Source organism: Colletotrichum phormii (genome assembly GCF_030913505.1).
Source record: "Colletotrichum phormii strain CBS 102054 chromosome Unknown BDP81scaffold_6, whole genome shotgun sequence".
NCBI classification, from domain to species: Eukaryota; Fungi; Ascomycota; class Sordariomycetes; order Glomerellales; family Glomerellaceae; genus Colletotrichum; species Colletotrichum phormii.
Genome location: NW_026851448.1, coordinates 1519328 through 1535184, shown reverse-complemented (window position 1 = coordinate 1535184; position 15857 = coordinate 1519328). Strand labels below are relative to the sequence as shown.

The 15857-nt window shown below is 54.6% G+C and overlaps 6 protein-coding genes across 6 annotated transcripts; 3 read left to right on the top strand and 3 right to left on the bottom strand.

Moving 5' to 3' along the window:
• Positions 1 to 915, bottom strand: BDP81DRAFT_195838 (uncharacterized protein). The gene is made up of 2 exons (XM_060582474.1): positions 502 to 915; positions 1 to 420 (listed from the first exon to the last, which is right to left on the bottom strand). Exons 1-2 carry the CDS (start codon positions 809 to 811, stop codon positions 104 to 106), a joined length of 627 nt encoding a protein of 208 aa, XP_060447651.1. The 5' UTR covers positions 812 to 915; the 3' UTR covers positions 1 to 103.
• Positions 916 to 2282: 1367 nt separating this feature from the next.
• BDP81DRAFT_314533 (beta-glucosidase) lies at positions 2283 to 3672 on the top strand (the record flags this gene model as incomplete). Its single annotated transcript, XM_060584004.1, has 2 exons — positions 2283 to 3566; positions 3625 to 3672. 2 exons carry the CDS (start codon positions 2283 to 2285, stop codon positions 3670 to 3672), a joined length of 1332 nt encoding a protein of 443 aa, XP_060447650.1.
• A 2707-nt stretch (positions 3673 to 6379) lies between these two features.
• BDP81DRAFT_459619 (major facilitator superfamily transporter) lies at positions 6380 to 8173 on the top strand (the record flags this gene model as incomplete). The annotated part of the gene is made up of 2 exons (XM_060593562.1): positions 6380 to 6584; positions 6690 to 8173. 2 exons carry the CDS (start codon positions 6380 to 6382, stop codon positions 8171 to 8173), a joined length of 1689 nt encoding a protein of 562 aa, XP_060447649.1.
• Positions 8174 to 8455: 282 nt separating this feature from the next.
• BDP81DRAFT_459618 (endo alpha-1,4 polygalactosaminidase precursor) lies at positions 8456 to 9546 on the bottom strand (the record flags this gene model as incomplete). The annotated part of the gene is made up of 3 exons (XM_060593561.1): positions 8456 to 9067; positions 9106 to 9189; positions 9301 to 9546. The coding sequence occupies 3 exons, from the start codon at positions 9544 to 9546 to the stop codon at positions 8456 to 8458; spliced, it is 942 nt and encodes a 313-aa protein (XP_060447648.1).
• Positions 9547 to 10596: 1050 nt separating this feature from the next.
• Positions 10597 to 12806, bottom strand: BDP81DRAFT_423286 (histone deacetylase). The gene has a single exon (XM_060590056.1). The coding sequence runs from the start codon at positions 12506 to 12508 to the stop codon at positions 11021 to 11023; it is 1488 nt and encodes a 495-aa protein (XP_060447647.1). The 5' UTR covers positions 12509 to 12806; the 3' UTR covers positions 10597 to 11020.
• Positions 12807 to 14060: 1254 nt separating this feature from the next.
• BDP81DRAFT_195786 (PHD-finger domain-containing protein) lies at positions 14061 to 15847 on the top strand. Its single transcript, XM_060582473.1, has one exon. The coding sequence runs from the start codon at positions 14388 to 14390 to the stop codon at positions 15723 to 15725; it is 1338 nt and encodes a 445-aa protein (XP_060447646.1). The 5' UTR covers positions 14061 to 14387; the 3' UTR covers positions 15726 to 15847.
• Positions 15848 to 15857: the final 10 nt, after the last annotated feature.

The following is a 15857-nucleotide window of genomic DNA, read 5'->3' as shown; positions in this document are numbered from 1 at the left end:
GAGGGAAAATCAAGCCGTCAATTGACACGGCGACAGGCTGGCTGTGTTGTATCAAGGACAGGGTTCTGACCAGGATAGTATGCGACAGTTGACTGGTTTATTCCTACCAACACACTACGCATGCAATGGCAGCGGTGATCGTCATTCGGCCGACCAGGCTTGTCGAGTTGGAGCTGGGGCGACTACGAATATTTCCGCAGCGCTGCATCTCTGTCCGGGGATGATATGATCTATTCGTCCAATTGTACACAGAGGATGTACGGATACTCCGTATTAAGGTAGTAGAGGAAGAAAAAGGGGGGAAATGCGGACGAGGCGGTGGCTTGACACGCAACGGCTCTGGTTGGCGGTAATGGCTTGTTTCGCCAGTTGGTTTGTCTCGCATTAGATCCCGTCGTAAATGTGCGCTGCGGTTGTTTCCTACATGCACCGTCAGTTATGTTTCTGATGTTGCTTTTTTTTCTGCCCAGAAGGACATAATGGACGCATGATGAGACGAACTGATTATGCCTGAGGCGAGCAGAATAAACAAGATGCAAATAAAGAATTGATCGGACGACAGCTGTGTGGAAGGCGCAGGCGACGCCGCGACGGGAGGGTCAGGCAGTGTGACCGGGACGTCCCTGAAAGTGCCTCGTGGGTGAGTGCCACAGCCCGATTGATTTTTTGTGCGTTTCCACGCAGTGCCAGGATCCGATGAGGACAAGGACATAGATGACAAGTTACGACTGCATCCATGGATATTTGGCGTTATTTGGACAAGTTGGCCATAGATGATGAAAGTCGCAAATGAAGGCAATATGCTTCCCATGCATTGGACCCGGATTTCCGACCACTGCGGCGCACTGCCAGCTGCGTTTTTTGGCCAGAAAGGAACCCAAGGAGGAAGGGGGCCACGCCTGTTGGCTGCAGGACACCTTCCACTTTCCTCGTACGACACAATGCAGACATTAAAAAAAAAAAAAAAAAAAAAAAAAAGAGGGGGATTTGCGCCTTTTGGGTCCGCCGTCCGCATGTCCATGTGCGGCGTGCCCCAGGCTTCACATGCAGCAGCACCTTGTGGTTCCTCTGTCCTCCACTGAAGTTGGTCGTGGCTGGGATGGGTAGGTACTCCGTACGGAGTACTCTGTATCCGTAGGATGGGATGGGATCCCGCGGGCAAGTGAGTGCGAGAAGCAGCGAATTCATCCTACCTAAGAAGGAGCAATCAGCCAAGCATCCAATGGAAGTAACAATTGACCGCGAAGCGAGAGCGCAGGTCAAAGGTCCACTGTCTAGGTCCAGGTCAAGGTCAAGGTCAAGGTCAAGGGCCCGGTCCAGGTGCCTGTGTGTCTGTGAGCTCCTCCAGAATGTCAACGTAAAAATAAATGGACCCAACGAACCACTAATTCTAATTTTCCGCTAGTCCCGTCTAGGCAGATAACCCCCTTTCCTTCCCCTTCTGGGGAGACGCACCGCTTTGCTGCGAGGTGCGGCAGGTGCCCTCGTAAGGTACGGTAGTACAGTGGTACACTAAGCGTGTCTGTACCTGCAGTACCTGCAGCCCGCGGGCGGGATCGTCTCTTCTTGTTTCTGATAATAGCGCCTGGGGTGTGGTCGGTGTGGTCTTGGACACACTTGGGGGGGTCTTGGAGGCCGGGTGGCTTGTACGGCTTGTACCTGTCGTACCTACCGCGCCTGGTCTTACTAATTTCCCAAGGGATCCACGACATGGCCTCTTTACCCTGTTTTCCTCCACTTCACCCTCTCCTTCTCCCTCTTCTCAGTTTCTCCTGGTCATCGAGCTCTTCATTCTCGTTCACCGCGTTGATTCCCAACTAGAGAGTTCGCTCTCACTTACACTCTTTTGAATCCGAATCAGCCAACACTCGTTATCCTATAATCACCTAGTACGATTTTTCCGTTTCGATCACTATCAACGCCGGTAAGACACGCCATACATCGAAACAGTTCTCGACTCTGGTTTCAATACTCGCGAGAAAAGGGTGAGTTGGTTGTGACGGGGGAAACGCATCCCAATTGGGAGGGTACACGAAAGCAATTCGGTCAGAACGCGCAACGCAGCATCGCAAGAGGAAGCAACAAACTTGCGCGCGGCATTGAAGGCGATGGACAAATTACAACTGCATCGTTGATGTTGTTGCAATGTTCAAGCTCATCCATTGTCTGCCGTTGCGGCGGCTCTCCAACCCCCTATGAAGCGCCTTTCGTGTACCCTTCAACGCAATTGAGGTTCAAGATGCGCTAACACATGCTCTAGAATATCAACATCAATCGACAATATGAGGTCCATCATTAACCTCGCCATTGCGGCATCCCTCGCCGCCGGTGTCGTTGCTCAACCCCACAACCACCGTCACCGCCACGTCAAGAAGGACACCGCTCTCGACCAGCGCGACGTTGTCGTCGTGTACGAGTCTGGCCCGACCGTGGTCGCCTACGAACTGGGAGGAAAGCCTATTAGTGAGGAGGAAGCCAAGCAGGGTATCGCCGATGGCCTGTTTGTTGTTGTCGGCGAGACTGTGCCCTCTTCAACCCCTCTGCCGTCTGCCTCGACCTCCACAGCCCCCACGCCTTCCGTTTCTAAGGACGCCCAGTTCTTCGAGGCCAAGGTTAACAAGCCTTCCACCTCGTCGACCCCGACCCCGACCCCGACCCCGACCCCGACTCCCACCCCGACTCCCACCCCGACCCCGACGCCTTCTTCCACCTCTACCAAGGCACCCGCTTCCACCTCCAAGTCCTCGAGCGGAGGCTCGAGCAGCTCCGGAGGCAAGGGCCTGACCGCCGAGTTCCCCAGCGGCACCATTCCTTGCTCCCACTTCCCCTCTGAGTACGGCGCGGTGGCTGTCGATTACCTCGGCACCAACGGCTGGACTGGAATCCAGAGGACCCCCAACTACAGCGTCGGCGACGCCGCCATCTCCTTCATTGAGACTGCCGTTGCCTCTGATGGCGGCTGCTCCAAGAAATCCTTCTGCTCCTACTCTTGCCTCGACGGCTACCAGAAGACCCAATGGCCCACCGCTCAAGGCTCGACCAAGCAGTCCATTGGTGGACTTTACTGCAATGCCGATGGATATCTCGAGCTCTCCCGCCCTACCAAGAAGATCCTCTGCGAGCAGGGTGCCGGCGGCGTCTTTGTCCAGAACGACCTCGATGACATCTCCTGCGTCTGCCGTACCGACTACCCTGGTACCGAATCCATGGTCATCGCCACTGTTCCCCAGCCCGGCCAGCAGTTGGCCCTCACCAACCCTGCTTCTGCCGACTACTACGTCTGGAACGACAGCCCTACTACCGCCCAGTACTACGTCAACAAGCTCGGCTACGCCGTCGACGATGCCTGCGTCTGGAAGAGCTCCAAGGATCCTCTTGGCGCTGGCAACTGGGCTCCCGTCAACATTGGTGTTGGCAAGAGCTCCGACGGTAACACCTACATCTCCATCTTCAACAACGCACCAACATCGACCGCCAAGCTTGATTTCAACATTGAAATCATCGGTGCTAACAGCAAGTGTGCGCTTGTTGACGGCTCCTACACCGGAGGTGGCACTGGCTGTACTGTACGTTTAACCACTCTGACACATGCAAATCGTTCATTGACTAATGCGCAATTACCAGACGGCCATATCCGGCGACGCCAAGGCCATCATCAGATTCTACAAGTGAAGAGTTCATGACCAGTAATTATCTGGCGTGGATGTTTTTGCTTTTGTTTCTCGTGAATACATCTAGAATATCGACGGATCGGCACGACACGTCCGCTTACGATCTTTGATGGCCTTTTTCTAATTTGTGTGCATAATATTCATGCTGTGGAGACGTTTGGAGAGGAAAAGTTGGAGCGATGGATGGAAGACGAGGTCAACAGCCCGGGGGCGCAACTGGAACTATCCCGGAATCCCGACGAGCCGAGACAGACATCTCCTTTCTATCGGCGACTTCGGCCCATGTCAATTCGAGCCACGTTCTGCGACGATGCCTTACGATTACCTTTATGAGGCGTTTTCTTTCGCGTGTGGGTGCCGACGTTTTGCCGCAAAACAAAGTACAACAGGAAACAATTAGTAGGGGGTTAGAGATGATGGATACTCGACTCGGGTAGTTTGCATAAGAATGGACGGGAGATTTGGGGAAGGGCAGAGTTTGAACGGCAGCCCTCGCCGGCACATTGTCACCATGACACATCGTTTCTTTTGTCTATCGCTGTTTGCCCTGCTACCGTGCTTGTATTGTTTTCGCGGGTGGTCTCATGACGAGCGTAGCCCGCGGGCGTTGGGGGTACCCTTATAGCCGCTTCGTGTATTGCCGACGCAACGTTAGTTTTTAATTTTACTGCTCACGACTACCCTATCTCGCCCTTGTCAACGTTTAGCCTCCGTAAAAGACAGACGGGAGTCATTGGGACAGATCCCATGGTGAAGTTGGGTCTCGGGGCCCAGGGGTGGACGTCGGCGGCCAGGCAAACCTTGCACCCGCCGGCGCCCTCGCACCCGACGCCGTTCTGGCCGGAGGCCGTTAGATGGGGTGCCCTCCCCGCATGCAGTTAGATGGCAGTCGGGGGCATCTGGGCCGCCAAAGCAGTTGAAGCAGACCGTTAGACGGGGGTATTTGAAGTTTCTACCAAGTCACGGTGTGCATCATGGTCCCGACATGAAGCACATGGACGACGGTATCGTAGGACATTTGATCCACGCTTGCACGGTTGATGCAATCCACTGCGAGTTGCGAATTTCTATTCAATTGCTTTAGCCGGTCTTACCGCTGACTTTCGTCGCGCTGTTGCTTACTGGGTTCGATTGGGTTAGAGGAAGATGAGGAGATGGTGTCGACAGAGGTGGCTAAATCGTCTTATTATGTAAATTGGCGCTGATCTGGGTTTCTCGACGGATTCCGTTCCCCATTCACTTGCAAAAGTCATTGTGTTCTTTCCAATATTGTCGGGGGGCCGCATGCTCGTAGGTAAATACCCAAGTAAGGTAAGGTAGGTAGGTGTTCAGGATGGAACAGGTAATGCATCAAGGTCCAAGAGGGGTTCCTTCCGTTCTCATCTACGGGGTTTTTGAGCCTTTCTGCTCTCTTTCCCAACGGCATGCACTGGCTGAAATTGTTTCTGATTTGGTCTTATAAACGGCAATCGCAATCAGCTTAAGCTTTAGGTAACAGTTCGCATACGAGATTGCCCATCAAAAGCAGCGAAGGATCTATTCGTGCAATGTAAAGTACAGATTTATCCACCCCAATCGTGAACCCCATTCCGTGCAAAAGCTCGCGCCCATTCCCCGAGCGGCTGGGCCCATGCGGTTCGGTTCACGGCGGCAGATCGGGGACGGTATGTGGTGCCCACCGGAGAAAGAGGGCCACATGACGGTTCAATTCCTTCATCCGATTTCCATTCTGTCCTCCATGCATGCGGTCGTCTCGGTGGTGGGAACGGCACAGCGTACAGCGGCTGAGCAAACTTACATACCGAGGTAGGGAGGCAAACGGACGTTTTCTACGACGTTATTCTTTTACATATTGTCTATCCTGCCCCGCTCTCCCCTGCCTTGCCGTGCCTGCCCATGATGTCTTGCTCTAAATAGCATTGGCTCTTTCCTTGTGAACCAAGTCCAATTGCATCCCAATCATCCGCGTGTCCTGCCCGTGTCCCTTTTAATATGCAACCGCGAACCCCCGCCCAATCGGCGCTTCCCTGCATCGCCACCTGATCACTCGTCTGTTGGAGATTTTCTCTACTTTAACCTCGACACCTTCCTACAGTTCTCTCGAGCATAATTTAGATTTCAAATATCCCTACCTTGTCCATATCTTTGCCTGCTATTTCATCTTTCTGGCTGTCACCTACACTGTCTTAGTCCACGGAGACTGATTACGAGATTGCTGCCGTGCCTTCCACAGCTCTGGGTTGTCGTCAATCCATCATTGTATGGTGTGCCCCGCGATTCCGGCTGAATGGGGGGAAACCGCAAAGACTACACCACACTACGTCAGAAAATTTCTGCAGGACTTGCAGCAAAGCCTGGGTTCTCGATTGACAGATAAAGAGCCTTATCTCGACTGAAAAGTCTGAAAAACTCGGCTCTGCAGTGTATCTTGTTCTATTCTACCTTGCCTTACCCCATTCGATCGAGTCTCGCCAACCTCTCTGTCTATCGACGGATTGTCATTGGCGAACCAGAGCTTGCTGGGCTAGCTATCTCGAGCTCGGCTCCACCTCTTACCCTCAGCTCCGACTTCCTTCTCGAACCTATTTCTTGGCGGCTGTTTTCTTTAACAGTAGCCATTGAACATTTTTATCATTCACTGCTTTCGTTCTCTTTCTACTCACCGGCAACTCACCCACGAAGAAACGTCGACCGACTGATCATTCACCATGTCGTTGAGTCGTGTAGCCTCGGTGGAAACTTTCCAATTCCTTCCCCAAGCACAGGGATCGAGACGAGGTAGCGATGCCTCAAGTGTAAGGGCGGGACGTCTCACCTTCAACCCTCTTCCTGATGAATGGGACCCTGCGGCGAGCAAGCCTGATACCGTACTTGCAGTTGGTGCTTTTGAGGTTCCGCAGTGGAAAAGAATCCGTACGTCGCTCGTCCCACTAACAAGCCTGTCACCTGCCGTCCAATAAGTGGCCGACGCTGTGATATCGTCTATCACACGGAACATGTACTGACCAGTTCCTGTAGTTCAAGTCACCATCGCCGTGATATACTGCCTCTTTGCAGCGGGTATCGCCTTTGGTTTTGCGGCATTGAAGCCGGTGCTGAAACGAGAAGGCGCCTACAGCGACGTCTGCTCCACCGATGAGTCCAACTCAACCCCCGACGATACATGCGTTGAGATTCATCTCAATCTCATGTTCACCGTGGCAGCAGTTGGTACCAATATCGCTGCTTTGCCCGTTGGCGCCCTGCTTGACCACGCCGGCCCGCGTGTCTGTGGACTTGTGGGCAGCGTCTTCTTAATCATCGGATCGATCTTGATGGCTTATGCCAAGACACTCCCTTTCGACGGTTTTCTCATTGGATACCTGTGCCTTGCCCTTGGCGGTCCATTCACCTACATTTCGTCCTTCCAACTATCCAATGCGTTCCCAAAGCACTCGGGCTTCATTCTCGCCCTCATGACTGGCGCTTTCGACGCATCTAGCGCCTTATTCCTGGTCTACCGCATAATCTTCCAAGCATCGGAAGGCACCTTTGGCCACGAGAAGTTTTTCAAAGTGTACCTGATCGTTCCAGTCTTTATCATCATTGTCCAATTCGCCTTGATGCCCAAGCAGTCGTACAAGACGGTGGGAGAACTGGTCGAGCTGCAAGAGGAGACTGTAGCCGCGAACGACGCAGACCCGGATCCGTACGACGACCAGGTCGACGAGAACACGGCGCTTCTGCGCGAGGAGCGCCGGCACCGCGAGTCCGTCGTTGCCGACGTAGAGCAGTTGCTGGGCACCCAAAAGGCGGACAAGCAGATCCGCCAGGAGAACAAGAATGAGATGTCGGGCGTCTGGGGCGTGATGCATAACCGCTCAGCCCTGCGCCAGATCGCCTCGCCGTGGTTCATCCTCATCTGCCTCTTCACCGTCATCCAGATGCTCCGCATCAACTACTTCGTCGCCACCATCCGGGCGCAGTATGAGGTCATCTTTGGCGACGTGGGCAAGGCCGTCGAGATCAACAACTTTTTCGACGTCGCCCTTCCCGTTGGCGGCATCCTCTCCATCCCCTTCATCGGCGTCCTCCTCGACTACACCAGCACCGTGACCGTCCTGACGGCGCTCGTCACCATCGCCACCACCATTGGCGTGCTGGGCGTCGTCGACAACATGGCCGCGGCCTACATCCAGGTCTGCCTATTCGTGCTCTACCGGCCCTTTTACTACACCGCCGTGTCCGACTACAGCGCGAAAGTGTTTGGCTTTGAGACGTTTGGCACCGTGTACGGCACCATCATCTGCCTGTCGGGGCTCTTCAACTTTTTGCAGTCTGGGCTGGATGTCCTGTTCCACCAGACTTTTGGCGGCGATCCCGTGCCCGTCAACGTCATTCTGCTCTCGGCCGGCTTCGCCGTCGGTGTTGCGCTGGTCGGGTACGTGGCGCTGAAAGCGAGGGGTTTGAAGCGTAAGATGTTGGAGCAAGAAGCCGAGGCTTCTGTTCAGTTCCACAACTAAGGGTTTTGGAGGGAGAGGCTCTCCCTGGAATTTCACTACGGCTCTCTGATATGCCCTATCGCGTTGGTTATTTGCTCTTCTGTGTTATGGCCTGCACGGAGTTGCGGAATCTTTTCGTCCTTTGGACTGTGTTGAAAAATTGTCACCAGCATGTACATGTTCTACTGGATATAAGTTTTAAGTACAAGAATCGAAATCATGTCCATATTCATCGCCCACAGCAGTCCACCCCATACTTAGTGAACATCTCGCAACATACATTCTGCTCATTCACTCACTCACTCACTCATCATCAGGCCCCTCATCAACAGTCGGCGTCTCAAACCTACCCCCCGTAAGCCCCAGCCCGCAAAACTGGCCCCAGCCATCAACCTGCTCGCTCGCGTGCTTCAACACCTCGCTGAACCCCTCGTTGCCATTCTTGTTCACGCAAAAGTAGTTGTAGTCAACCTGGCTAATCGAATCGTCGTCCCGCACGCTCGTCGGGTACTCGATCTGGAACACAGGCTTGCCGGCCGCAATATACGGCTGGAAATCCGCGCAAAACGGCTCCACCTCGTCCGACGTCCTCGTCCCCAAACACGTCTCCAGCACGGCAAAGTCCGCGATCGAGGCGAGCTGCGGCGCAATGGTGGGCGCGTTCTTCTGGCCCAGGAGGAGTTTCCGCCCCGCGCCGGCGGTAGTGTCGAGGGCGTGCGCGTGGGCCGCCAGGGTGGAGATGTAGGTGGCGTAATCCGAGGGCTGCAGGTTGAAGCCCGTCGGGTCGGCCTCGCCGTCTTCGGCCCAGGCGTCAATGTTGTCCGGGTCGACGGCGTCGCAGCCGATGGAGGCGGCGTGCTCGAGGCGGGCTTTCATGAGGGTCACGACGCGGGCGTCTTTGATGTTGAGGTAGCGCTCGTCTGTGTAGGGCGGGTTCAGGGGGAGCCGATAACGGCGGAGGGGAAGGCGTCTAGGTCTTCGTCCCAGTCTTGGAGGGCGCCGCCGTTGAAGTAGCACATGATAATCTTTCCCGCCGACTTTTTTTGGGGGGTTTAGAAGTTAGCATTTGCTTTTGCCTTTCTTCGAGGATACCCTCGTACTGTTGTATAGATGGATAGATAAGTTAGGGAAGACTCATGTCATCTCACCTTGAGAGTGGGAATGATATTAGGATAGTCAACTGCGTGCTGCAGGTCGATATCCCAGACGTCGGCGTTGGCGGGGACAATGTCGGCCGTGGTCTCGGCCAAGACGGGGTGGTGGAGGACGATTTGGAAGCTGGCGCCGGGCTTCCACTTGCTGTAGTCCACGGCGCGGGGGGCGAGCGGCGCGGCGAGGCCGAGGATGCCGGCCGGGGCTACGGCGAGGAGGGCGAGCTTTCGTGACGAGACCATTTTGGACTTGTATTGTCCGACGAGGAAGAGGATTGGTGGTCGAGGCGTGGGAATGTGTTGTACGAGTTCCTATGCGCAGCACGCTCTCTTTTACACACGCACACACGCACACACTCTCTCTCTGTCTCTCTCCCTATCGTCTGAGGAAAGGAAGTGAAGAGGTCATTATATACATTTCAAGCTGACTTATAAGAGGATCCGGGGGTCTTGGTGCGAAGCGGGACAAAATCGATATAAAGTGGCTCCCCTCCCTCCAGGCAGCTAGTTCGAAGGATGCAGGCAGGACCAGGGGGAGCGTGGCATCGACGAGCGAAACCGTCGGTACGAATAACCCAAATCCAGCGACGGGCTCTGCGTCAATTAAGCATCAGTGCGGGAAGCCGATTGGCGCGATCCCTGGGCCTGCCGCCTCGCACATTGAAAGAGCGAAGAAGGACACTCTTGGCTTTGGATCTAAATGCTGACCGGGAGCCATAATATCGCCAGATAATAGGTGTAACTTGTAAGACAGCAGTCATGGTCCCATGGGTTGAGGGTGACATCGTCCCGTATTTCACTTTTTCCAGTCGTCTGATGTTGAGGAGAGGTATGCCATGGGCGTCAAGGGACAAAAAAAATCTCAATCACAATTCCTTTTTTCCCTTGCTGATGTTTTCCAAGCAACTTGGGTGCAAACGCGTAAAGTAGATGAACGCAAACCTCGAACCCCCCGATTACATCTGAGCCTCCCCGACGACTACTCAGTCAGCTCTTCTACCCCCCTCTAATCATCTTCTTTCCCAAAGGAACTTTCCGTCGGTGTTGTCGTCGTCGCATAATTGAGAAATGGGATTAAGCTTAAGGGCGGTCGTCATGCTGTCACTTCCCATTGGACAATTGCTCGATTTGCCCGACGTGGATCTAGCCAAAGTAGGACGCAGTGGCCGAGATGCGTCCCTGATCCGAGCCCCGCTATCTAGGCAGCCGAATAATGTCGAATGAGAGATGGGCGGGTTGCTCAGGTTGGTTCCATTATTCGATATTGCAACACACAATGATGGGTGACCACAATGTCAGATTTGCCCTGATGTTATGCGACCTCTCAACGTTCGACTCTGTAGCGTAATCCGTACAATTCATGACATCCGGTTCTGAAATGATAGTTTTCCCGGAATATCACACAGGAGCGGCCGTCTTAAAGATTGAGGTCACAGATGACAGATCCTGATGCAACAACAAATGACGAATATCGGACTCAACTGGTGCTTGTTTGATATTTCCTAGTAACCACGTAAACCGGAAGAACTTGCTGGAACCAACCTTGACACTGTCCCTGCTGTTCATCGTTTCCGTCGCAAAGTTCCCGCCTGGCCCGCTCTGGCCCGTGGACGTTGAGGATGCAGAGTCCTAAACTCTGAAAGCATTTATACACACACCGTAAACTCCGTCTGGTATCCCGCGTACTCCCATGCTGTGATGGAATGCCACTCTGCCCTCATGCATACTCCATGGCTTGTCCAACAGCCTCTTCTCGTTGTTTCCTCACAGCGTCGTTCTCGGCCTCCCGCTGCTCTTTGAGTGCCGCTTCAACGTCGTCTCTCAGACCGCCCAGGTCTGGGGGAATGGTCTGATATTGTACACTTGGGGCTGATTGCACGAACCTGAGCTGTTCTGTCACATGCTGCAGCACTTCATCGAGTTTCTTTCGTGTGTTGCGGTTGACACGCGGCTCCCCGAGAATCTGCTCCAACGTCGGGAACAGCTCCTCATACCTAAATTGGTCTCTCCAAGGAGCGTGTGTCGGAATAATGGGATCGATCTTGTCCTGGCAGCCGATGGCGATGCTGGTTTCGAAGGCCCAGGCGCGGGCGACATTGCGGGGAGTGTACCCACCGCCACCAAAGAGAATCATGGGCACTCCGAATGATTTGCAGAATTCGACGCAAGCGCCGTGGCCCTGTACTTGAAGATTGAAACGTCCAAGGCGATCTCCGGCAAGAGAGTCGGCACCACACTGCAGCGCAATAGCACTGGGTCGGAACTTCTCCATGCATTTACCAATGACATTCTCAAAGAGCCACTTGTACTGGTCATCGGTCACGCCATCGTTCAGAGGAACGTTGATGGCATGATGGGCTCCTGGGTTATGCTCGTTCTTAGGACCATTATCGTCCAGTCCGCCGGTGCCGGGGAAGAAGTTGAGAGGGTCGTATTTGTGGAATGATACCGTCATAACGCGGTCGGTGGAATAAAATGCTTCTTCAACACCGTCTCCATGATGCACATCAATGTCGATGTAAAGGACACGGGGATAGCAGCGTAGTAGCTGCAGAATGGCCAGGACGATATCGTTGATGTAACAGAATCCAGACGCCTCGGCCTTTTTTGCGTGATGCAGGCCGCCTCCCCATGATACGGCAATGTCGGACTGGTTGGAACATATCTTTCGCGCAGCATCGAGAGATCCGCCCGCTGACATGGAACAGTAGTCGTAGAGACCCTCGAACAGAGGACAGTCGGAGCCACCCAGATTAAACTTAAGATCGGGATTAGCGTTCTCAACGTCCCTAGGAACAGCCTCGGGCAGGACTGTGCCAAGAAAGTCCAAATAGTCGTCCGAGTGAAAGTCGTTGAGCTCCTCGTATGTGGCAGCTCGGGCGATGTAGTTGTCCATGGCAAAGGACATGCCGTAAGAATATATGAGACTCTTGGAGAGTGTAAGTCTCCAGGGTTTCATAGGATGAGTCTGGCCGAAGTGGTGCTTCTCCATTTCGGGATTGCAATGAAAAGAGACATTATAGCCTTTTGGCCGTGTGATGCCCGACTCCTCAGCTATGCGCTTGCATTTGGCGAAGTACTTGGCGTTGTCAAGCTCACTGGCTTGGCCGAGGGGCTCATATTCCTCGACAATGTCGTCCTTGTCGGTCCTGTGAGGTAAATAATTCGGCTTAGGGACGCGGAATCGGTACGCGTCTGTGTCCATGATGGCGAGCGACGGATATCCCGCCGGAGCGGCCGGGATGAAGCTCAAGATGAGTCTCGATTGTTGTCGAATGTGGTGACTGGTGGGGTCCTCGGCTGGCCGACTGAGATGAGTTTTACTCAGCAATGGTAGAACAGATGGCTGGTAACGCTGGCTGAGTCAGAGGTCGTCGCAAGGGCTCAAATCGAGAGCTTTCGATGTTTATTTCCTTCCTGTTGGATTGAGGTGTAATTGGTGGTATCTGCGTCAAGTCTCAAAGCTGTCCGTGAGGTCGTCGGTTGGTGATTCGTGATGTATTTGCGAGGTTTCGTTCAAGGGTTGGCTTCATAATTGGATAGTAGGTACCTTCTGTGGCAGGCGACGGGGGAGGAAGCCGGTACCTTAGGTAGGTCCCTGCTGAGGTAAAGCAAGGTTTCCTTTCATTGGAAAGACCAGCCACCTCGGGCGCATTTGGGGACGCTTTCCCCATAATGGTGGGAACACACCAGCCTCACTGTGGCTTGACTTTCTGGTACGTGCACGAAATCTCGAATGTATCCGTACACTCGAGACACATTTTTCGAATATGCCTGAGAATCGGGAGCATGACCAGGGTACCTTACGCTCTGTGTCTACAGATTTCTGCTTGTGAGTTATTGAGATCTTCACTTTCTGCAATGAATACTTTGCGGGAACCCAGTTTATGCGTATCTTGGGTCTTGAGGCTGGAATTTTCCTTGAGCACATCCAAATAGGTACAAGGAGACATTGAGATTGGACCCAATCAAGTATCCTCTGGTCCACTATGGAAAATGCACCCAATCAAATGACTCAAGGTCCGCCTGAGCACATGCCTAAAGCCTGAACGCACCTTGCGCATCTCCAGTAGCATGGAAACCGGAGGCTAAAACTCCCGTCTCCGCTCAGCTCGTCTCGCTGTCAGTGGACGGTGCCATGACCAGCTGGACCCTCGCAAACTTGTCCACCCACCGGTGACACCACCCGAATTCAACTGGAACTGGACCACCACGCTGCACAAACGCGATTCCAGCCTCTTCCACCCCACACCCACGCGCATCCGAGAAAATTTCATCTCTCTATCCGTATCCAGCAGGGGATTTTTTATTACTCCGTGAATAAAATACCTTCCGGGATCACGAGCAAGGGCCCGTACGTCGCCTTGCCTCGCCTCGCCTCGACTCGACTCGATCATTCGACGCTCGACTCGCCTGCTGCAAGCTGGTGAGAAATCGAACAGAGAGAACTTGTCGATTTGACGCCCCCCCTTCTTCTTCCGGTCTCCAGTTTCTTTTAGGTGAGCCAAGCTAGTCACTTCATTCGTTGCGGAGGATCGTGGCCGGGGTCTCTGTTCATCAAAGTCTCTCCTGTCCAAGACTCCTCTGTCATCGCTTCCCCAAAGGGCAAGTGCAGCCAAGGCATACGAATATATCACCAGTGGTCCTCCGCCCTCTCGGTCAGCCCACCCCGTCGGCGGACGTGCCGTGCCGCCCCGCCCCCGTCACCCTGCGTGCCACTATTCCCACCTGCCGCCGGCTTTCTGCTCTATACCTTACACTCCACATATCCTCTATTCTGCTCTGCCCCAATCCCTCTTACCTCGCATAGTCCCCTCTTAATCTCGATGACTTTGGTTCACGAGACCTTTGTTGCTTCCTCTACCTCCCTCGACCTATCATCGCACTCCGTCTCTCGTCCTCGTCCTCGTCCCTGTCTCTAGCAAGAACCCTGCTTTGGTTGCATATACATCCTGCTCCTGATCCGTTTCTGTGGTTCTTGCTGGGCGTACGCCGTTTCGTCTGCCTGCTAGAACAGATCCCGGCCGCTTGTTTGCTCAGCAAAAGGGTACATATCTATACTGGGACCGTCGTTAACACGCAATATGCCTAGAGACGATCTGTCCATCGACTTCGTCAGGAGGATGCCGACGGCCGAGGCCCTCGACCCGGCCATTATCCTCGACGACTGGCTCAACCGCGTTCAGAACCTTCCGGAAGAGATTCGCTTCTTGCAGGATGAAATCGCCGACAGGGACCGGCAGTACGGCGACTGCGTCAAGCTGATTGATGACCGCGACGGAAAGATACAGAAATGGATCAGGGCGAACGGCAGCCACGAGACGAACCCGCGCGAGCAGGGCATGCGATCTCAGATGCGCGACAACTTCATCCGTGCCGACCAGCTCGCCACGGAGAAGATCGCCCTGACGCAGAAGCTGCAGATCATCATGGATAAACACCTGCGAAACCTCGACCAACACATCAAGATGCTATACGACCGCGCCGAGCCAGGCTTCAACGAACCCGACGAATGCCCCTCCCTCATCCGGCCCAGCGCCGCGAACCACTCTGCCCCGTCAGGCCGATCCATCAACCCCGCGAGCCACCTCGTCGGCACAGCCATCACCGCGACGCCGTTGAACCCGATCATCAACTCGTCGAGTCCGGTCACGGCCCGCGCAGGAAACCCCCAGATCCGCAACGCCCAGTCCCAGCAACACGCCGCCTCGGCTCCTACGACGCCTGCCGCTAGCATGATAATGAATCGTCAAGCTCGGGAGAGTTCGGCAGGGCCGGGGAGCGGCGCGCCAAAGAGAGGACCGCGTTCCGTCTCCGGACTCGGCGCTCTTCCTGCGACGTCGAGCAGTCTGGCCAGACACTCCTCACTAGGCCCAGGCACGCCGAAAGGAACCACCCCCGGCGGACCGAACGGCACGGTGCGAGCAGGCAGCGCAGGGCCCAGATCGTCATCTACAAAGGCATCGAGCGTCTCAGGCATACGGAAAGGGACGCCGAGTGGCGCGGGCCGGAAGAAGCCGATCAGCAGCAACAAGTCGTCCCTGTCCCGCGTGAAAAAGGCCGGAAGCCGCAACTCCCCAGCTTCGACGGCAGATAGTGAGCTATCGGATGCCGAGAGCGGAAGCGGCGACGACGGCGACCACCGCAGCCGCGCAGACCGTACGAGCGGCACCCCTGCGCGCGATCGCAAGGACGGCGACGGCGACGACAGCATGCTCGACGCCGAAGATGATGAGGCTGGCGACGACAAGAAATACTGCACGTGCCAGAACGTCAGCTTCGGTGACATGGTGGCGTGCGACAATGAGGATTGCCCCTACGAGTGGTTCCACTGGTCGTGCGTCGGCCTTAAGAGCGAGCCGAACGGGACGTGGTATTGTCCCGTGTGTACGGAGAACATGGAGAAGCAGAAGAAGAAATGAGGCTATTACTGAGAGGATAAGAAGAGATGGCGGTGATTCGAGCGTTTATACCCCTTTTTCGGAGGTTGAGTGGGCGGCGTTTAGTAGCTTGATTATCAGGTTGAGGCTCTCGTGAAAACGAGACCAATCACC

Excerpts from the sequence above, each read along its gene's own strand:
- BDP81DRAFT_195838 (XM_060582474.1), bottom strand. The coding sequence starts at position 811 with ATGGGAAGCATATTGCCTTCATTTGCGACTTTCATCATCTATGGCCAA. Across the intron at positions 421-501 it reads GCTCGCCTCAGGCATAATCA|GAAACAACCGCAGCGCACAT; the intron begins GTTCGTCTCATC and ends CGGTGCATGTAG.
- BDP81DRAFT_423286 (XM_060590056.1), bottom strand. The coding sequence starts at position 12,508 with ATGGACACAGACGCGTACCGATTCCGCGTCCCTAAGCCGAATTATTTA.
- BDP81DRAFT_195786 (XM_060582473.1), top strand. The coding sequence starts at position 14,388 with ATGCCTAGAGACGATCTGTCCATCGACTTCGTCAGGAGGATGCCGACG.